General features: G+C 38.7%; 1 protein-coding gene across 6 annotated transcripts in view; it reads right to left on the bottom strand.

The window, feature by feature from the left end:
* The window catches only part of mdga1 (MAM domain containing glycosylphosphatidylinositol anchor 1), a 212,743-nt gene that overhangs the window by 163,593 nt on the left and 25,881 nt on the right, over window positions 1-23,269 (bottom strand). For all 6 annotated transcript variants that reach the window (XR_013325792.1, XR_013325790.1, XR_013325791.1 and 3 more), the window contains 2 exons: window positions 18,425-18,564; window positions 3,656-3,830 (listed from right to left, as the gene is read on the bottom strand). Coding sequence is in view for 3 of the 6 variants with exons in the window: in XM_077712583.1 (XP_077568709.1) it covers window positions 3,656-3,830; window positions 18,425-18,564 (315 nt within the window). In the remaining 3 variants the exon portion in view is untranslated. The remainder of the gene's footprint in view (window positions 1-3,655; window positions 3,831-18,424; window positions 18,565-23,269) is intronic.

Consider the following 23,269-nt stretch of genomic DNA (forward strand, 5'->3'; position numbering starts at 1 on the left):
TCATAACGCAGCCATGCGACATGATCAAAGTCCATTAGTCATCATCGTTAATGAGTTCATTCAAAATCATTGGTCAAAGGAGACTGCCACTTACCTGGTGGGTGTCACCTGGGAGGATAGAAACCAATACTTCTGGCCCAATTATGCATACAGAATTATTACTCCACCCAGACTAAATGGTTATTGCTGGTTGGGTTTCTGAACCAAGTCCATCCTATCAGTAGAGGCTACTACAGAGTTAACCCTAGCCTGCACACTGCCCCACTGTCTCAGTTGTTAGGGTTCCATGTCATAGGTCATCTGGTTGATAACCGTGATCTGATTTGATAAGAGTCTAAAGTAAACTGGGTAAGTGTCTGCAGAAGGAGCGGAGTGCAAGTGAAATGTATGGATCAGGTGACGAGCTAGTTTATCCCAAAAGCTGCAGAGGAATTTGTATGTGTGTGTGTGTGTGTGTGTGTGTGTGTGTGTGTGTGTGTGTGTGTGTGTGTGTGTATTTTGAGAGTGGCAGATGATGTATGGTTTGAATTTTGAATAGCTATTTAAGCATTTGAATATTTAGGGGTCAAAACTAGTGATTGAGCACAGATTGCAAACAGTACATGTTAGCTTTGAGATAAAAAGTTGAAATGAAGATATCGTTACGAGAAATGCTATCATTATTTTTGGCCTGAAAGTACATTTTCAGAATACTGGACACATTTTTTTTTCTGTTCATCATTTCTCGCTATTTTAAGTTCTCTCTACCAATAAGCCACATTTTACCCTCACTCTTCTCAACTGCACTAAGACACCTTTAGAAATCAAAGTTCATCTTTTATGTTACATAAAGGCAATTTGAGATAGTTTAGTCATTCATTCTGCCACGAAGAAGGCAGGAAGTTTCAATGAGCATGCGTGCAAAATTGATGCTTTTAGACATAATCCGCAATAGACGACACATTGATTGCATTATATAAATTAATGGAGAGCAACTGACTGAAAGTGATGGATCATTTATTACCTTACTAAAAAAAGTGTTTAAAACGGTAAGAGTTTTGCATTCGCAAAAAAAGAAACTGAAAAGATTCTTAGTACTCTACCGGGCACTATACTGAATGATGATTCACTATTAAACTGGTCATAAACTGTTGCCAGACACTCAACCAATTGCTTTGGCTTTTCTCAGGATTCTGAAAATAACTATGCCTCCATTTTGGAACATTGATCCATTTCCTAATTGGCCAAGTCTAAACTAAGAATGCCAGAATGTTTTTCTTTTTAAATTGAAGTCGAGGTACTCTTACATTGTCAACAATTAATTACTTCAAATTACTGAGTTTAATTAGTATACTTTTTTTCCATTTTGCTACAGGCCTTGCAAGACCACAAAACACTCCTGTCAACCTTGTGTTAGGTTAGCCTTACTTATTCTATGTGTTGTAAATATCCTTACTCTATGAGTCCCAACAGGACTCTGCAATCACTACATTTTGCACTGATTCAAATACTTTCCACAGAGGTTAAGACAAACCTATCAGGGTGTTCGGTGGGATACTAGCCACATGATCCTTGTGAGGATAAGTGGTAGGGAAAATGAATGACTGCATTTAGGTACTTTGCACAGGGTCAATTTAGGTCTTTTTTCTATGGCCACATAAAACATAATTGAATTTGTTCACCGGATGATTATGACTGTTCAGAATCAACATTTTTTCTCCGCTAATTCCTGGCTGGACTACTTTACAAGGCAAATTGTTAGTTTGAAAAAACATATCTTAACACCATAAGGATTTGGCATCCAATTGTGTAGATGTGGCGTAACTACAGGTACTGTATAAATTAGTTTTGATTAATTATGCTGTAAAATGATCATATTTTGGGTCTTCTGAATTTCCTCTATTTCTATTGTTCTCTGCCGGGAGGAATCTCTTTGGTTTGTTCTATTAACCTAACTGCCTGTGCTAATTGTTATATTGTTTTATAGCTCCACTACCGAAGGAAGCAGATCACAACTGGATCTGACCCCTACATTCGGGGGGAGGAGTAATTGAACAAGCATTGGCTGTCAGAGCTGGTTAGTCTCACAGAAGACCTGTCGCAACTACGCCGACAAAACAAGCTGGCACTTCAGCAATTACTAGCTCCCATGTGAGAGGGCCATGCAAGTGCTCGGGGACAAGCTGATAGGCTGAGAACAATGAGGGTGGGGGGCTCTCATTAAGTAAGGGTTATGGATGAACGACGAGTCTGCGAGTGAGAGTGTGAAGGTTAAATTATTTGGTTAAGAGAGTTGATGGTAAATACCAGAATTGGGGGCACGATGAAGTTAGTAAATGAACTAAACGGAATTGATTTTTTTTTCTTAGAAAATCGGGTTTTAAAAGGTCTATCTGAAGCGCGGGTGTCCAATAGGGGCGCAGAGGGTGTAGGTTTTCATTCCAACCATTGAATAGGATACATTTTAACCTAAGCAGTGTCTTCAAACTGTTATCAGTTGATGGCAGTCAGGTCCTGCTTGTTTTAGAAGTAGTTTCATTGGTTAAACTTTGTGCTGGATCATTTGGATCAAAAACCTGCACCCAATGTGGCCCTTTGTGGAATAATTTGGACATCCCTGATCTAGAGGACTGGATCGATATAGTGAGGAACTGGTTAGGGCAAAAAATGGCTATAGTGAACTAAATAAGGAGAATAGTGTGGTAGTGGTGGGTGTATGGCAAATGATCACATATTAACCCGATGCCATGACCTGGCTCCTGGCTCACTGGGACAGTGGGGCAGTGACACAAGCAACAGCACGGGGCCCCTACAACACTCAAAGCTTCTCAGTAGTTCAATCCAAACATACTTATAACTCTATCATTTGTCTTAATATCTACAGTATAATTTTGTGGATTAGCTTTATTGAAACCCACTAATTAACAGCAGAGAAAATTGCGCTATGGCAAAAACAAGGGAATGTATGATTTGGCCTCTCAAATTGTGCAGTAAGTATTAAAGTGAAAAGGGAACACTATAAAATAAGTGAAAGGCCAAGTGAGTCAAAAAAATATATCAATTAACTAAGAATAGCAGCCAATTAGTTAACTTCTGTCGGCACTATGTATACAGTTATAAAGTTGGGGCATTCTTAAACACAGTTCCTGCAAATTTAAACCAATTTAACTTCACCATTGAACTTAACCGGAGAAGCATTGGGTTAGGGAGCCCGTACTGTCCGGACTAACTGATGTAAAACTTACTTTTCAAGTTCAACTGACTTCACATTTGACCAAGGAGTATCTGACCCTTTTTTTTCTGTGGCAATTAAACCGAATCTGAGGTGCACACATACCCACATTATCTTTGGATTTTTCCTCCAGGTATATATTTTTCATGCGTTGACCCCCCTTATCTTTGCTTCCAGAAACAGAAATACTACTTGATCTATGAATCTGTCTCCCCAGCAATCCACCCGCCGTGCTTTTCATCCTCTCCACAGTAAGTCATCAGATACTCCTTGGAAGCCATTCCCACTTGAAAATCCCTTCTCCCACCAACAATCTGTCTTTGATCTCTCTCTCTGCAAACCAATCGCACCATCATCTCCTTCATGGCTACCTAAGTCACGGGAATGGCTAGAGTGAGAGTCAGCTATGTGTGGAAGGAGTGCTCCTCCTCCAGGTTCACTTACACTGCACATCTACACGGATGGACTTGATGGCAGCCACCCCCACCCCGTTGTCGGCTTTGCAGTAGTAGCGACCACCCTGCACCCTCTGGATGCTCTCGATGCGTAGTGTCTCGTTGTAGATTGACGTTTCCTGGAATTTATCTGAGGCGCTGCCGGCCGTCTTTGTCCATCGTACCTGGGGGGAAAAAAATGCTCCATTTAAGTATTTTCACTCCAACTAACAAAGAGAAATGAATATAATACAGACAGTTAAATTGTCGAAACATAAAGCAGCACCATTTTGAGCCTTTTTAGACCAGGTTTTGGTAATTTTTTCAACAGTAACCAGCAAGGGCTTTAGAAAAAGGTTAGCTTTTGGGGGAGCACCTTCAACTCTTCTAAGTGGGCTTGCATTGGAGCAATGTGTCCAATAATAACAGTATTTATCATTTTTCAATGTACATCATCTCCAATGATGACCAGAATGTCAATGTATCTTCATAAAAGGGCTAAAACCGGGAGTCAATCATATCAAATGGTCTTAAAATCATTATTGTTTAACTCACAAATTAAACTTCTTTCTATACCACTCAAAGATGAAATCAGCCTATCATGTGTGGCCTCCATTACACTCATCGAGAACCATGAACAGTATTTCTGACAAACTCAATGAGGGTTTTCACGGTTGAATTATGCCATCAAGAAGCATGAAGCACCCTTGAGTAAATCCACAGCGCAAACATACACACAAATGCATGAGTTTGTAAACTCATCATGTTTGACTTGTATTCTTATTGTGTGTTTGTATGCGAGTGTACATCCCAATAATCCTATTAACCCCTCTCTCAGTTGTCACCCTTTTTGGAGGCTATCAGCTATATCCTGTTTGGGAGGTCAGAAAGGATAATGGGCAAAGTCACTGCATGAGTGTGTGTGTTAAAGAAAATGGTTTTATGGATTAGTGGATTATCAGGGGCCATGTAAATGCTACATGTCTGTTTATTCAGCTCTGTTTGTGGGAAGGATTTAAATCAGGCACTCAGCCATTGATCAAACTGGTCAAGGTGAGCAATGAACCAAACTCAGCCTTTCAATGCATTAGTGACTTTACTTGTTATTTTTACCGTGGATGTACTATAGTGAATAGTAGCTTTGTAAATTTGAAAATGTTAAAGTTGTTGCTCCTTTTGTAATTTGTATGCATTTATTCTCATTAAAAATGAGTATAAAATGAGTGCCAAAACCCCCCAAAAAACTAAAATCAACCGGTGAATATAGAGAAAAATAAACGAAGAAATAAAAAAATAACAATATGAAGGTATATTGACATTTACTCTTTGTAACATACAACCACAAAATGAAAAAACAATGCCATTTTTTGTCATTGGCTGACAAAAAAATACAAATTGGAAAAAACAATGGCATTTGTTTTTACTTTTCAATTGAGCTATTCATTGCATAAGAGAAAAGCAAACCCAATTGCCTTAGGCCATTGCTTTTTCCAATAAGGTTGCTCTGTGAATAAAATGGCGTTGAGAGGGTCTTTCCAACCAGTAATACTAAAAACATCTTAGCTGTAACACGAATAAAGATATGCCAGTCCATACCGTAAATGTGTTGCTAACTTCTTTAGGACCGTCTTAAAAATCGTGTCAATTGTATATGTACTTAGAGTAGCTTGTACTTGTAGAGTAGCATTTTTTGACCAAAAGACAGTGTGTGGGCACAGATTGGAGTTGTGAGTGTGTTTTATGTGTAAGGAAGAGCGGGAATAAAAGCGAGTGTAGGACATAGAGCACGCCTGTCATCTGCGTGACGGGCAGAGAAAAAGGTACTGCGAGGTCCTCCAGCGGGAATGGGGATGAATTGAAAATACAGTGGAGCGGTGAAGTGATAATGTGAATGAAAGAGATCTTAAATGTGATGCAGATGACAGACAGCCAAAAGAGGAGCTTTTGTCAGGCTATGACACCAGCAGCTGAATGCCATCACCTGCACGCACGCTGCCTCCTCAGACCTCTATCGCCTAGCCTATTCTCAATTTTTTTAGCATGTGCACGCCAGTCCCTTGTGAATGGATCCAAGTGGATGTCTTTCAACGCTTTCTCCCGTCTTGAGCCGTTCAATGTCTGGTGACTTCTTTCTTCCTTTGTCTTCTTTCAAAGCAAAGTTCAACTCTCACTCCCTATTAGACATAAATCACCCTTCATTTGAATGACGCACATTCCGAAAGACATCCACATTTGCATTTGTTGAAACACGCTTTTTTTTTTAAAAGCAGATAATTTTTAGAGTGTGAGGCAGTCTAGAAATGGCTTGACATAAAATGTGTTTTGGAGAGAGGCATGCTGTCAGGAGCCATTCTAGGTAGGTAAGTTTAAAAATGAAAATGTTTTTCACAACACCACAGAGTGGAGAATTGAGGGAGTATTTTAAGTATTAAACAATATTTGATAAGCAATCAGAAATTTCCAAAATAGGATTGTAGTCCCAAACTTCCTCCGAGTGCATTGCAACATTTATAACTCTTGGGTTGGACAAAATATGCAAGGTATGGTTTTGATCAGTGGAGGGTAGTTCATTTTAGACATAGGCCTTCAGGGGGAAAGTACATAACCTAATCCAGCTCTTAATAGCACGACTTGCTCATTACAAGTTTACAAATGTATAAAAAATTCTCATCTAGCAATAGGCGTAATTGTGATGAGTTGAGCATTTAATGACTAATCAAAACAGTTGCCGATTAACTTGCTGATTTTTCTTGATTGTCAATTCATCAATTGCAAAGTCCATAAATGGTTCCAGAATGTCCAGAACGTGTGTACAGTTGAAATATGTGCTTCAAAAATGCCATGGAAAACACAAAGCGACTGTTATCGCCGTTTTGTGGGCAGCGAAATGCAAGCCTAACAGGGGAGCTGTTAAACGTTATAGGTGATGACACCAGTGCTATGTCAAGTTCTTCTTTACAATCTGATGATGCAATTGACGATAACATCAGGTTTTGGGTAACATTTGTCTCCAATCTACATCTCGAACCACATTTCATCACTGTGCAAAAAAAATGGCTTTCAAAGGTATGTTATGCTCTTCATATTGTTTGCATGGGGCAAAAAAACCATAGCGACAATGAGTGACGCTGCCCCCTACAGAAGTGGGTTGAGAGGCCTTGGCAAGGGTCACAGACTTCCCCTTTGATATCAAACCGAGACCCCTGAGACATAATTTAAGAAGCACCGAATTAAACGGAGCAAAATAGAAAATGCTACAAGTTCCATGTCGAGCCCTTTTGCTATTCTTATGCATTCGCTACACTCTACTTCAGAGACACCAGAGGGCAAAGGTGTGTCCACTATACTGACAGGCTGGCAAATAAGCATCACTTTGAGTTATTTGTCTTTTTTTATCTGTGTGGATTACCCTCAACATTTTACCTTTCATCATCATTCTTTGCCCTTCTCGCACTTTGATTCCCTCCGACATTCTGTCCCGAGATGTAAATGTATCTGTCTTGCCATGCACGCACACGCATGCACAGCTTCTTGCCTGCTGATCTGTCTGCGAGCTGTTCACTTCTCCCTTCGGAGTGACACATCACAACAGGATCCAGCAGATATTGCCCAACTGCTGTCAGACTTCTTTGGCCTGCTCCAAAGTGCAAGCTGTCAACATGACTAAACAACACATGAGGTCTGAGTTCTAAAGTAACATTGACTGTTGCACAGTTAAAAAAAAATAGTCGGATTTGACGTCACTAAACGTATGTCTTAACGACTTGAAGCCCCAAACTTACAAAACCATTTAAGTCCATCTAACTTGAAATATCTTGCACACGGTTTCTCCTCCTTAAAAGTCCAATTAAACATACCTGCTTGACAAATTAAGGTTATTAAGATCCAACATATATGAAAAGAGAGTTTTCCTCTTGTTAGGACTGTTATCTGGCACCAAGTTTTACAAAATGGTCTCACCCATGTCCTTTAAGCCACCTGCTTTGAATTTAGAGTACAAAAACATGACTTGGAAAAAAAAATGATCTCAGTAATTGCAAGTAAACTCCATTTTAACAGAAATCCATTCCGCCATCGATGATCTATGCTGGAAAATTCCACGCAACAAGGTATTGTGCCACTCAAGGACATTCCGACAAAGTCAACGAGGTCCACAGAGGTCGAAACCCTTTATCTTTGCCTAATCCGATTAGATCCACCATTTACATATCTGTAATTAAACATTGATAATCTAGTAGCCTTGCAAATAATTGCCCATCAGAACAAATTATGGAGCAAAACTAGGATCAAGGAGCACATACACAACTGACCACTGGCAATTTTTAATCTTAATGTGCATCAGAATTCAACTTTCTGTTCGTTAATTTATGCCTTGTCATGCTTGTTTTCAGTGTAATGCACCATTTAAAAAAGAAGCTTATCTCACTCCTAAGAATCAAATATGCTCCCTGTCTGACATCTTTCATCACACTAGCCCTCAGTATCAATGTGGTTAGTTGGTGTGCTACAAAGTTCACCATCTTTTCTACTCACCCTCACTAACCCATTAAAAGCTTTGCTATGCCTGTTCTCTACTACGTCTACGTCTTTCTTTTATGCATTTGTTGATGTAATGCCAGCGGAGTCGACGATACAGTGCTTTATCCATCCAGCTGGCTCACTCACCGTGAATAGGCTTAAGATGGTAATCCTGTTATCGGGGAATACTACTTGGCGCGGGTGCACAACCACACACAGACAAGAAATACACACAGAGACACCGCTACAGATATGCACAGAAACTGAATTTACTACAGCAGAGAGGCTGCATAATTTTTGCTGAGTGAAGTATGTACACAGTCAGTAATAAGGTGTATTGTCATGAGTTCAACTGAATGACTGACTTGCAGGTTCAGGGGATTCTCAGGTGAGTGCATCTAGACGATAAGAATGTATTTTTCTTGCCTAGGTGGTATTTCTAATTATATTGATTCACAATAGTTTGTTTTTTTAATGTTAAATGAGTTTCTTCAGGCTTTTAATTGACTAGAATTGGCCTAATATTAAAGGGATGTAGGATACGGATTATTCCGTGAACAATTAGAATCTTGCAAGGAAGGTTTGTAATGGGATTAATGTGTATTCATTCAAATCCATCTTTTAAGAAGAATAACACAACTTGGTCATATTGAGTGAAGGTAGGGCCGTACGGTGCTCAATAAAGCTGACTCATTGATATTAAACACGCCTTCCATCTCTTTAACCTTGTCATACAATACGAATGACTGCACTGGTCATTCTGCCACAGTAATATGATTCCGTACCTGTAATGAGATTACAGGACGCTGAGGAATCATCAGGTTTTAACCGTGATGTAATGCCTTTGATTAAGTTTTTATGTTATACATTTACCTTAAAAAAATACATTTGAATTTACAAAACAATATTTAAAATGTCTAAAAAAGAATGTCTTTATTATTTTAATTTTCCTACATCTATCCATTCTTCTTGACTTTCCTTAGGCGTCTGGTTTGCTAAGATACCCTAATAATAAGTGATTACAACATTACTTCTTTCAGTGCAATGAATTTGACAGCGTGTGAATGCATATTATCTTAAGGTGAATGATCCATACTTTTTGATTCAAATTAGACTTAAATACAGTCTTCATTTACATTTTATTTTTACTTTGCAGTTTCAACATCTGGCGAGGGGAGTGAAATGACTGCAGTGCTATAGAATGTTTGCATTTTTTTTTTAAAACTTCTTATCGCTTGATTTTAATATTCCCTTACACATGAGGTAGTCAAGGATACGGTTGCCAAGGCTGAGCAAGTCTCATTTTAACACTTTCACTCACACGTTTCAAAAACTTGCACTCATCTGTCAATTTAATTTGATTTTTGACACTAAAGAAATTAGACGAGGTCGAGAAAAGTTGCCCATTTAAAAAAAAAAAACATTAAGGTGTTCCATTAAAATGAAAAAAAAACTCATAGAATAATACATAGAATATTTACAGTATGCCTAACACCAAAATTACTGTATTTCTAGAAAACAGTTAATGATAAAAACCTCTAAGGTTTGGGATGATGAAATTCTCATGCAAAAATCACCCATATAATGGAGTAAATAAAAAACAATCCTGTTAATTTTCTCCTGTCTAACATGCACATGCTGTCCTACTTCAATGACCATCCTTGTGTTCGTAAACATTTTTCCCCAGAATTTTCTCTGCTTATTTGGAACATAACGTACCAACGTAGCCTTGATCAAAGAACCAAAATGTACCTTCACCAAGTCTTAAGACATTATGATCGAACACCATGTAGTAGCCTGTTCAGATACCGTATTTTCACGACTATAAGGCGCACTTAAGTCTTACAATTTCTCCAAAATATACAGAGCGCCCTAAATTTCAGTATGCTTTATATATGGAAAAAATAAAATGTGTCATTCATTGAGGGTGCGCCTTATAATGCGGTGCACCTTATAGTCGTGAACATACGGTAAATTAAAACGGGCTATGATACAAATGAAAACTTTCTTAAATACACTTTTAAAAAGTGATATTCTCCTCACAAACAAACCACATTGTACTAAAGGGCCCATTTAAGAATCATAATGAGGCACAGGCAAATATATATCTTTCAAGCAATTGGGGACATGCTTTTTGTGAACAAATTGAGCAGCAGATATTCCACCTCACTCAGATGCTTATTATCTCTCCTGGAAGCAAAGCATAGAGCCCTGCCGGACTTTTTTCCACTGACGTCAATGATGTACTTTTATCGGTTCACGGGTTTGAAATTTTTTCCTAAAGGTCAAACACGCAACGGCGAACATAATGGACGTATTTTGCCAGCTCACCTTCTCCACTTGGCTACTTCCACCAGCCTATTAGTCCTTTACACTGTGCAAGATTCATCATGAGCACTTTACTCTTTTTAATCTTATTAATTATAAGTTTGTACAGGTATTTAAAAATAAAATAAAAAATGTAGATGTCAAGTTCATTTAGGTTCAGCTTAATGAAACCTGGCAAATTATTGGCCACCATTGTGGAATGGGAATACTTGCATTAACTGCATAACTAGTGTGACTTTAGTGCAGGGAATCACCGTGTCATTTGCCAATGTATTAAACTAATGGGATCAATGGGACATCGTAATTCATAAGCATTTTAAATTTGTACTCATTATTTGCTAATTACACCCACTAGTTTATTTATTTTCTGAATACAACTAGTATTCTGATATATTTTTATTGTCTGTTTCAGAAAAACAAAAACTGCATTTCTGTAGGTTTCAGACTACAAGTCACACCTGAGTTTGAACCACATCAGCCAATGAATAGACCGGAAGAGGAAAAATATATATCAATGACGCACTGGAGTCCCATTTTTGCCTTACCGTATTTTGCTGATTAATATACCTCCCTATTTAATCTACCCGGGTATATTAAACGGCAGGGGTATATTAAATGGCGCACAAACGGGAAGGTACGATCCACTACGCACTCTTTATGCCGTGATGGGGTGCATCAACATTTTGCTGACTAAAACTACTTACTGGTGAATATAGTCAGACTTTGATTTTTAATGAACTTAAGTATCTATAATTATGCCCCCATTAACACCATACAAATGTTGCCACAAAGCAGAGTTGCCGTTTAATATAGCGTCAGCAATGGCAGCCAATAACTTCATGTAATTTATGTGGTCCAATCAGCATTATACTGCCCTTGTACAAGTTACCCTGTGTCTAACAGTTTACATAATTTGTTAGCCTAAGCTAAAATTGTGTATCTAAAGCAAAGTTATGGCCTTGTGTTACTATAAAACACTTATATCTATTCACAAAGAACTTTTAGGTTTAGTCTCTCAACTGTAAACGCTTCACTGTATGCATTTGCATCCAATGCAGAGGGTTTTTTTTGACTTTTGAGCCTTTTTCACACGTTGAACATGCACTCCATCTCTACTCCTTATCTTCTCGCTCTCCGCACTGTCATCCACTCAAGGGGCATGCTTGTGACCTTGTTTATGTCCAAGTCATGTAGCCACTCAGTGGCTGTGCAGCCCAACGCTGCCACCTGATCAGCCGGCTCTCATCCTCACCATCGATTGCCTTCCACTCACCCCTCAAGGACGGAAATCCAAACCCACATTCCCAACCGCAGACCTCATCACGCAGCCCACCCTCTCTTTTCTCTGCCTCACCACTTTTCTCTTTTATGGCTGGTAGCTCCAACTATCCTCTCCATACATCCAGACACACACACAAACACACAGCCATACATACACAGAGTGGGCTCAAGGTTGCAGTGACCAGCAGACCCATGAATAAATAATAAAGTAAGTTGGAATCACTTTCAGAAAAGCCATTTACTGTCCTATTATGTTCTTGAAGAGGCGATGTGAGTGAGCGTCTCGGTGTGTGTAACAAAAGGTTGTCGAGTGCGACTTAAACATTTAGTTAACTAAAAGCTTGGCTGTCTTTGGAGTTCACTTTCACGATGCAAAAATGACCTGCATGCCATTTTTTTTCTTTTACTCAAAGTCTTTGTATTTTCTTTGGGTTTTTTTCTTTCAGTCCTCTGTCCACCACTACTAATCCTTCAGTTTCTTCTCTCCTTTCTACATCAATTTTATCACCGCCATGCATCTGTTGCCATCTCTTCCCTGTTCATCTGCCATCCTCTGGTGACCACAAACCACTATATTTTCTTCATGTCCTCCTTTTTCTTTCCGTCTTTCGAATAAATGTGATTTAATCACCTTTCCTTTGGTTTCTGTAACATTGCTACTTTTATTAATGAGTTGATCTTGCTTCTTCTGGCATTCACGACTTTTTCTTTTCTCCTCACATCTTTCCTTCACTTATTCCTCCAACTTCCTCTACCAGACTACTTTCTTAGTTCTTTTTTCATGTTTTGTCTTTTGTTTTCTGCCTTCCAACCAGTTTATATTGCTCCTTGATTCTTTCAGTTCATTCGACCACCTTTTTTCTCTCATCCTCTTTTTACGACACTCTCCCGGCATTCTTTATTTCTTTTATTGCCGTCCGAAATGTCTCTACTTTACCTTTGTATGGGTTCTTATTCCCTTCCATTGTGATCTAACTCAATGAAGTTTAATCGCTCCGTCTTAAGAAGGTTACACTGCTTTCGCATTGTTTACATTGTACCACTCTAACTATTCCTATGATCTTTTCTTCCACCATTGTTTTAAAAATACTCTTTTACATCCCACTCATCTATTTTCTTTGTTTTCTTGTATTGGCTTACACGGTGAATAAGAAATATTTGTGCAGCGTTTTGTTCTTTCTTCGTGTTACTGTAGTTTATACAAGTGGTTACTTGAAATAAAGTTACAGTTGTCTGAAACCAAGCACAGGGGAGAAAAAAATGGAAAAAAATGGAAAAATATATGGGTGGAGCCAAAAAGAGGAATACTTTTGGCTGTACGAAGCTGACTGTTTAAATCCCATCTGGCTCCAGCTAAGGTAAACAATCACTCCTGATACAGGACTGGACAAATCCTCAATCAGCCTCATTCTTGCCAAAGCAGCTCTGAATTGGGCTGCCCTCACCTGCCTAAATTGGATTCTCAAACTGAGGGAAGAGTGAAAGCAAACGGGGGGCTCTCTCAGTCAAAGAATGCAAGAATAGAGGCCACAAAGAGAGAATCTCTAATCAAGATATCTTCTTATCTGAAAAAGAGCCATTAAACATTGCATGTTGTTGTTGCAATGCCAGGGAATATGGATTAAAGAATCTCCAATGAAATGGAACCACTTACTAGCTAATAAATTAACAACAATGCCACTTCATCAATAAATTCATTTAAACATTGTCGGCACAAATTTGTTGGCGTATTGCCTCTCTGATGGCTGAATACAGATAGAATTATGAGGCCGCTCTTGATAAACTGGAATTCTGTCATAAATAATATACCAGCCACATCTGACTGTGAGACCACCAGCACCCACAGGCAAATATAAACTTCTGGTATGAAGTGAGCTAAATATCTGAACTCAACTTTGTATAACTTTTGAGGCTCTTGAATGTTCTATATTTTCCATCTTCCTCATCTGGCCTATGCTTAAAATGCATCAGGTGTAGTAAATCTTTTCCAAGGTCAAAACACCTTGTTTCAATTTTGAGAGCTTTTTTTTCGGTGTTTACATTACATTAAGATATTTGCACGTCTGCACTTTTTGTGAATTTGTATGGGCCACTGTATTAATTCTTATTCATTTTATAAACACATTCTAATTCATTTAAACTACACAAATATTTTTAAAAACATTATTCCTACTGGCCTTCGTATTGTACATGGTACATTGCATATTCAACTCCATTAGATAGTTTGTATTTTATTACAAATAATCTGAGTTATTATTTAGATTGCTTACATTTTAACAACACAAACTACATTAAATTTAGCTCTCCTGCCTTACAAACATAAAATCAATTACTTAACTGTATAGACTACATTTAGGAATAATCACCCTTTTTTCACCACGTACAAATAATGCAGAATCAGAAACTTGACCCCAAAAAAAATGCCCTTTAAAATATTTTTCTGCATTTTTGTGTTGTAGGTAATTAGTATTTGCCAATAGTTGAAGAAAAAAACAGAAAGAAAAAGAAAAGACTCAGGTGACTTGTATCCCCTGATCAATACAGCTGACGGAGTGCAGTTGAAATTCAGTATGCCCAAAGGTGGACAATTGAGAATGCTGCAGAGTGCTTATCCTACACAGAACAGCAGCACAGAGGTCAGCACAACTATTCATCACTTCTGTTCTATAACTTTCTCTTCTCTGTGGTATATAGCTTGGGGTACATGAACAAAAATGCGTCTTGTGGCCGCCAAGTTGCAAAAAAAAAAAAAAAAAATGACCGCAAACCCTTTACAAGTAATGGTCAGTTAAATCTGGTTTTACTGTAAACGGCATCAACGCAATGTGGAACAGTAGTAAAACATTTAAAACCAGGTCAAATGTGTCTTTTATTGATCATAGTGCTGCATATTGAGCAATGGTAGGCTGTCAAATATACAGACAGCCTAACATTATACTGTGTCTGTACACAATAATTTTTTTACCTATCATCAAGTAATAGTAAGTGAAATGTACTGATTCTGACATGGCCGTGATTGACGAACCGTTTACGCGTCATTAGGTTTTACACTGTATTTTACACAGTCAGGGCAAGAAACTAACAAAGAGCAATAGTAAAAGCAATAATACAAGTTGTTTATTTTCCCCTGCGGTTACCTGCATTATCTCCCTATATTGTTTTATCAGCTTATACGTCGAAGATTTAATCATGCGGTTTCATTGTCTCTGCCCCTAAGGTTTTCTTTCTGGAAATGCATCTGAGCGTAAAGTACAGATTTCTCTTCATCATAAACTGTCCAAGGCTTGTACTCATACACATATAGCAAAATAAACAAATTTCAATATGATGCACTGTAGTTCTACACCAGAAAGGAAACACAATGATGACCATACAGTACATGGAAACTGAATATTATCCATCCATTTTCTAAACCACATATTTTCTAGGTTTATTCGAAAGAATAAAACATGAGCTGGTCACCTAGCAATTGCAGGGCATTTAGATATTTTTATGCCGTATCTGTCAAAAGGAAACATACTTATAGTCCTGAATTTAAATAAAAGTAAAACCTCAAAAGCTTAAACATTGTTCCCTTATGACAGTTTACTTACCTTATAGCAAAGGGTTTTGTAATAGCTAAAATGACTATGATCATTTGACTATACCGTAATTTTCAGACTAAAAGTGACAACCCGAATGATCGGGTTTAATTTAATAGAAAAAAAAATCTTCCTGACTAGAAGGCACACTAGGCACTGCATTTGTCATTTATCTTTTGACATTGTAATCATAATTTTACTTATAAAAACATGTTATTCATGTATGTTGCTGCATAGATGTTCCAATACAGGTTTTACAACCACCAAACAGTCCAATCCAGATAACTGATACCACAACTACCAATTAACCTTTACTAAAGTTATCATTCCATCTTTTAGAGAAGAAAAACAAATAGGAACAATATTGCAGACTGGAAAAGGGGATTTTGCGCACACGCACTTTGTACACATAAACACAAACAAGAAGTACAAGGGGTAAACACACAGGCAGTGTTTTATTCATGTTGACATGATGCTAGTGGACATGCACCCGCCAGGAACACTGCTTTTCTCACCTAACACACACCCACACAAAACACACAAACCCTCTTCAAGATTTCTCTCTCTCTCTCTCTTGCTCTCTCACACACTCACAAACTGACAAAGAATAGACCAAATACTGCCGGAGTTCAACACAGGACACCAGATGTTTCCACCAAACATCTCTTATGTTTTCATTCATCATTCTACACTTAGAAAAGCAGATTGTTGCCCCTCCCCTTTAACAACAGTGGTTTGTTTTCACAGATTCTCTACAAAATGTAGTCGACGAGTATAGCAAGCACCATGGCAAGAACAATTTAAAGCTAAGGGCTCTCGGAGAAAAAAAATGTGTTGTCACATTGAAGTTGATGTGCTTTTAAATAGTAGCTGTTCTTCTAATTCCTTTGGGAAAGAAAGAGCTTAGTTACATTTTCTTTTCTTTTTGAAAATCAAGATGGATAAGAAGTCATCTGTTGCCGGGGGAGTGAGTCTAAGGGTGCGAATTGGTCGTGAAGATGAGTCATATATATGTGCAAAACAGTTTACCGTCCATCTTTGCCAATGTTGGGGGTTGGTAAGACATCAAAGAGGTTAAATACACCATACTGCCTTCATTTTTGTCATGAGGTTAAAATCACGTATAAGCTGGTACTTGTTATAGCTCAGTGTAAGCAAAACGCTGACTAAAACTACTAGATAAGGTCAGGCACACTATAAAGTAATGGCCCCACACATCTAAGTATGTCTATTTAATGATTTTTGGAAAAAATCTGTTCTTTTGAAGGTGTTGTTTTAACTGTCACGGCTTTGTACAAGTTTGAATTAGTTATTGATGTTATAATGAAGGAATGAATGCCTGCTGAGGGAAGCCAAAACTATTTTAGCAGGACAAAAACTAATTTAGCAATACTGTAATGTACTTCAGAGTCTTGTTGGAGCTCCATTCCTGATACTGTATTGTTTGATGAACTATTGGGTCCAGAAAAATCACGTTTATTGAAAATGGAGTTCAAAGGCATGTAAATGCATTACAAGAATGAGTGGGTGGTTTGCTTTATTGTCTCTAGTTTTAAGTGTTGTTTTTTTCTTCATAACATTAAGTACATCTGGAGTCTTTACTGAGAAATGTCTTGGGAAGAAAGCCAGCATATCTGACCCATAAAACTGCAGTGTAAATTCATTTGTTCTTCATCACTTCTCTTCAGCTCGGCCTTAAAAAGTACAGGGCCAGTTTCTAGTGAAGCGATAAAGTGGATAGAATGAATCTGTCAGTGGCTTTTCGAGAGGATTTTCTTTTGTATGGATAAGAGCAAAAAGGATGTCATCTGGAAAACTGATATGGCTTCCGTGTCCATCTTAGAAGCTACAAAACTTAAGCGCAGGTGTGCCGACACATTAAGCACAATTTTGTGTTTGGATATGTATTCGAGGCAGGCTAGGACATGTTTTGTCACTAGTGTGAAACACCAAGATGCTCACATTTACAAGGTGATGTTTGTCCTAAAAGTTTCTCAAGAGGTGCTACTGCATCCTGACAACAGCAACATCATACCCCAGGCTTTACTATATTTGCTAATGTAAGACCAAGTTATTGTGAAAACAACATTCCTTGTTCAAGAAATCCAGCCATCAATGGTTAAGTCATCAGTTTTTCAGAGAAACTGAGACTGCCACAATTTCATTTTATTTTCTATTTCAATATGAAGTGTTGATTTTTTTGGTCTGTTTGACATTTACTTGGTAAAAGCATCACCATAGCAAATGCTCATTTGACATAACGAGGCCTGACAAGACAAACTAATGGTGTCCTTGAAGCAGTGGTTAAGTATAAGGTGCCTTTATTTCTTTTAACATGACCACAAGCACTCCCAGTGATTCATGTTGGTTTTTCCAAAAGTGAATATTTTGTTCTTTCAACTTGACTTAAAATGAGTTAATCACTGATGTTGCTTTCAAGATAGACTTGAAATGGCCCATAAGTGTTAACTGAAAGCTGCTTTAAAGAGTCACAAAGTGGAAAAATGTTTGTAGTACTTAGTAAATAGAAATGCAAGGCCCAGTAAGGGGGAAGAAAATAGGATGACTAAGGTTTTGATGACATCAATAAAGTCCACAAAAAATAAGGTTAAAATGCACCCTTAAGCGCATTACTACAATTGAGACTGAATTTTTAAAAAAATACCCTGTAAATAATATCGGGAGGAAAAAAAATATTCTTTTCATTTTTGTCCCTGAAATAGTGAGGAGAAATCACATCCTCTGCCATGAGTTGATTTCACCATAAAAATTCCTACATTACTGAAGGAAATATCAGACACCAAAAAAATATGCAAATAGTATCGACTGCAACCCATGCAACAACATTGGAAAAATGGTTCGTAGAACTCATAGTAGTTGTTAAGTTTTAGGTGTGCTTGAGGAAGTCCTACAGGCCAAATCCTTAAAAATATCTTCAAAATTAAATTACTATCAGCGTCCATTAGGCAACTTCTGTAATCTTTACTTTTCATTAAATGTCTTTCCAAGAGGATGAGCCAAAAAACAGATTAAAAAAAAGAAAAATCAGATCAACATATGCAGGCGCTCACCTGTGGTCTCGGGTGTCCTTTAACGATGCACTGAAGCATTAGCGTGTCTCCTTCTTTGATAGTGTAGATCCTCTCACTGATGTTATCGTCTTTGACGTTGCAGGCGGCGCCCGAGTGCACAATTTGGGCGTTGGCTTGAGCTTTTGTTCATACACGGGAGGCGACACAAGAGAGACCCACAGCAAGAAAAAGAAAAAGCATATTACATAAGATCTCTGATGCAGGAAAAGGTCAAGAACGTTATCTGAACACTGGTGCGCTATTTGTGTGTCACATTTGAAAAATGAACAAAATGGACTGAACATTTGGACCACTCACTTCTCCTGGAAAGTATTGGCTATCTTTACAAGGTCATCACAAATTGTTATCTGGCATTTTTGTTTTGTGATTGGCAGTGAGACTTATCTAGAGTAAAATAATGCATGTTGCCTATATCTTTTAAAAAGGTCAAGAAACACTGGGACAATCCACGTTTTGGCATTACACTGAACACCGCAAGTCTTTCTCAGTCCAATGGTGCTATGCAACACTATGATTTTTAAATGGACTTCATCACTAATGTATCCCCCAAAGGCGTCAAGTGACCTATGAAGAATCCTGGCTTGTGTGTAATTAGCATCAACTGTCCTCAGCCTCCTGTGACCATGCAAGACAGACGGAAGGAGGGGGCCGACAGAGAAAACAGTGGGCCAAGAGGGGAAAAAAAAAGGTCGGTGAGGAGCAGTAAACCCCTGGGAAAGTCGCGGCAGTCAGGACCGCGCGATGATGTGATTAGAATCGATTCACGTGGAGAACAAATCCTAATGCTGCTCAACAACTGTTATCATTGAACAGACAGCAAGTGAGTGGGCGGGCGGTTTGTTCACCTTACAACTTCAACTCACATCAGTTATAATGGCGAAGCTCTTTCGAGTTCACTAATCGAGTTCATGCATCTGCTTTTCTGAGTGTGAGACAAACACAAAAGTCAAAAGACAAAAGCCTCTTTAGACTACTGGTGGGTTCTTTTTAAAATTACTACCAAGTCAATGTCATTGGCTCGGTGATTATTCAAAAGAAATGCCAGCAAAAAAATCTGGAAAAGTTAAGATTTTTCACGAATGCGTCTTGCGATGAATAACAAAATTGTATAAAATAATCTCTGAAAGTGGCAAACCAGACTAGTTGCAGATTGTGTTTAGATTTGACTGCCAGGATCAATGAGCTCAATGTATGTTTAAGTATTTTAATCTCTAGACAGATCCTGTGATAGGAGTTCTTTTTTTAATTAATCTGTAACACAAACACTTAAACAGAACAAAAAGGGACGATACAGAATATGTTTTATAGAAACTGGGAACGATTACAATCAGAATACACCACAGAACCAAGGGACTAAATGCTTTGAAGGGTCTGTCATTAGTAGTTGCAGTGGGTCAGTTCTGCATGCCCAGAGTACAGTATCATTCACATAGAACTTAAAGCAACAAATGAATCAGTATTTGAAAAGCCATGTGCGCTTGGTCTCAGACGAGTGTGGGAATAAGTTTCGAAGACAAGGAGCTGATATAAATGGTGAATAATTGTGTGCTTAAAGCTGATTGGCGTGACTGCATTAGTTTGCCTCTCCAGAGAGGAAGGTTGGATAGAGCGGCTCCTCTGTCTGCTCCTGCCTCCGGCAGCTTGGCAGCTTTGGCTGTCTGATCCAAGAGAGGAATGATGGCAGAGAAGCAGATATGTGGAAGATGGAGTAAGAGAGAAAGAAAGGCGAGTCAGAGGAATGATGGCGAAAGAGGAATGGGGAAAAAAAGTCACTACACTGCTACAGTGAGTTCTGTCTGAAAGACACTGTGTTAAGATTTACACAGCACGGAGCGAGTAAAGATGGAACCATGTGCAGGGAAGTAAATGCAAACTCAAGGATCGGCTGGACCAAAGTGTTCTTTTAATAACAGAACAAAAGTTTTGCCACACAATGCACCAAATTTAGTCCCAAATGCAGAGCTTTTGAGAGGCAAACACATTAACCAATAACACGATGCTTACTAAAGATTCTAAACAGTCATGTACAGAGATTATAAACATCAAAATGACCTTTCAGTATATAAATCCCTCGGAGCTTATATTGTCATTCAGAATGAGTCAGATCCTCGGTCAGTAAAAGGACAGTAATCCATGAAAGGAAATGTAGGGTACGAATTAACCTTCTAAGATTGACCGGCAACCAGTTGAAGTTTTACTCCCAGTGGAAGTAGGTTGGGATAGACTTCTATGAATACGAACACTACAGAAAACAAATGTCTCTGTAAGCTCACTGTGAACTGGTACTACCATCTATGCCAAACTATGACCTTGTAAGGACTACATTGAGGAAGGTCCCGCTTTTAAAAAGACTGCAAAATCTCTTCCCACAACCAATTCTGCTCCTCAAACACGCATCAACTGAGTGAGCTTAAAAGAAGACGATCACTCTACAGAAGCCGCTGCTCCAGCCGGAATCCCATTGACTCGGATGATCTATCGATCAAAAAGAGAAGTCCCATAGGATGTTGAATGAATGTGTTGTATCTACGAGGTTGGAAACATCCATTGCAGATTTAGAAGTGTGTAGAAACGGCAAACTGTAGTTCTGGTTAATTGAGTCCTTACTATTTGATTTGCTTCTTTCTGTCTTTAGATGGCAGGGCATATCTCTTAAAGACTAACAACAACTCTTGGTAAGCCTGCTTCAAAAGCTTTTAATGGAGCACCGTTGTGTAAGAGTGGAAGTTGAGCTGTGTGTGTAGTATATGACCAGATGCACGTGTCTGTCTTTCTGTGGAGAAATTCCAACGCAGGGTCATGAATCCGTAGGAATATGATGCCCCGCAGAATGTGATAGATATGCGTTGTTACATCATGGCGGCAGCTCGAGCATGCAGATGAGTTCCCTTTCAATTCCCTTCATTCACAAGAGGCAATTGAAACGCTCTGGCACTTTTTCTGCTATCGTAGTGAAAAAATATATAACGTGGGAAGAAATGTTAAACATAAACGGTAAAAAAATATATTTCACACCAGTTAATAGAAGGAAAAAAAAAACAAATCGTACAGAATGCTGAGTGAAGAGATCTGAACAGTTGGTGCCCTGACCCTCATCCAAACCCCCTTCCTGAGTCCACTCTAATGATGGCTCAATTAAAGCTCTGGATATCAAAACATGTCTGGTACATTGATTCAACATTTGACCTGACCGCTAAATGGCCGCTATAAATGAAAGTACAACCCCGGATAAACTTATTGCTGCTTTTAATCAACTGCAAAAAAGCTGTTGATGTGCCTACTCATTAAATCAAAACACACACGCATGCTTTCACACCCACACACTAAACATTTTGAGTTGTGGATATATTTGGATGAAATTTTGACTGTACAGAGAACCAACCATCCACATTTTCTCAAAATTTTAGGCAGATACAGATCATTACATCTGAATTTTGAGTCAAATGTGAAAACAATTAAAGGCCATGCTATGTCGTGTTCTAAAAAAATGTCAGAATCTTCTTTTGCTTTAAAACTCAGGCAGTAAGAACATTCAAATGAAGCCGCACCCGGATTTCAGCCACATGCGACTTTGACTTCAGCAGCAAAACTGAAGCTTCTTCTCCAGGATGAAAAGATAAAGAAAGTGAGGATCAAAGAGATGAGAACGACTTAGATCTTTTTAGTAGATGGATAGACATGAAGATGAGAAGGTGTGGGAAGGAGTGCAAGGAAGAAGAAGAAAAAGTGTTAGTTTTGACGATGTTAAAAACACTACACCAAACTAAATAGATTAAAGGAAAATACAGTATTGTATAGTTAAGTTCGAAATCCTTCGTTAAATGGGCAAAAGTTTGGCCTTTGGTGTCACCAAGATTCAAAGTGAGAATTGAGGGTGCACGTATAATGCATAGTAGCGCATTAAAAGGAATTGAGAATGTTTACAATTTGCTCTCTGGCCTTCCCACATGATTCGCACCAACCTCTGGGTATCTCGGAGCATCTGTTTTGACAAGAAGCAATGATGTGAGCAAAAGACAGGGGAGGTGAACAGCTGGTGAGAAGCATTTAAAAAAAGAAGGCCAGCAAAAGGTTCAGCTTCCTTTACTTTTAATTGTGCATCGAGCCATATGCCAACCCAACCTCCTTAGGTTTAACATATGGTGATTCTAGTCAAGGTAGCCCAAATAGCACAGGTATGATGAGGAGAGACAAAGAATAATCCGTCCTTTTTCCATGAGTGTGTCGTGATGGAGAGGATAGAGGAGGTAGCTCAGGCCAACGGAAATGTAACCTCAGGATGACAGGGAGAAAAGAGGAGCGTACGGTAAGAAGCACTTTATATTTCGAAGGCAAGACGAGGCAATGTAGCACGGGAGGTCGTGAGGGCAGCATCATCCGTCTGCCTGACTGTCGACATGACCTAATTCTACCCAACCATAATAAGTCGACGCATTTTTAATGACGTGCATGGAAGTGGGTAACGAGAAGAAGAAGAATTCTTTCAGTGCGCAAAGTAGTTGGCAACCAGGGTGAAGTGAGAGGAAGGGAGAAAGTATTTGAAAGAACTAGAGAGCAGGAATTGGACTAGATGGAGGAGTTGACAGGTTTGGATAGAGAAAAAAAATCTTGTGGAGAAGGGAGGTGTTCGAAAGTTGGGAAAAACATTCTGTCATCCATCCATTTTCCATGTGGAATATCCTGAGGAGAGGGTTGCAGGTGTGCTGGAGTCAGAGGCACTGTATAAAATTCAGTTGAGACTCAGGTGCCCCACTTGCAAAATGATGAAGAAGAAAAAAAGTCTAACGTGGCCAAAACCTGAGATCCTGATCCAATTCGAGAGGA

Source organism: Stigmatopora nigra, chromosome 3 (genome assembly GCF_051989575.1).
Source record: "Stigmatopora nigra isolate UIUO_SnigA chromosome 3, RoL_Snig_1.1, whole genome shotgun sequence".
In the NCBI taxonomy this organism is placed as follows: Eukaryota; Metazoa; Chordata; class Actinopteri; order Syngnathiformes; family Syngnathidae; genus Stigmatopora; species Stigmatopora nigra.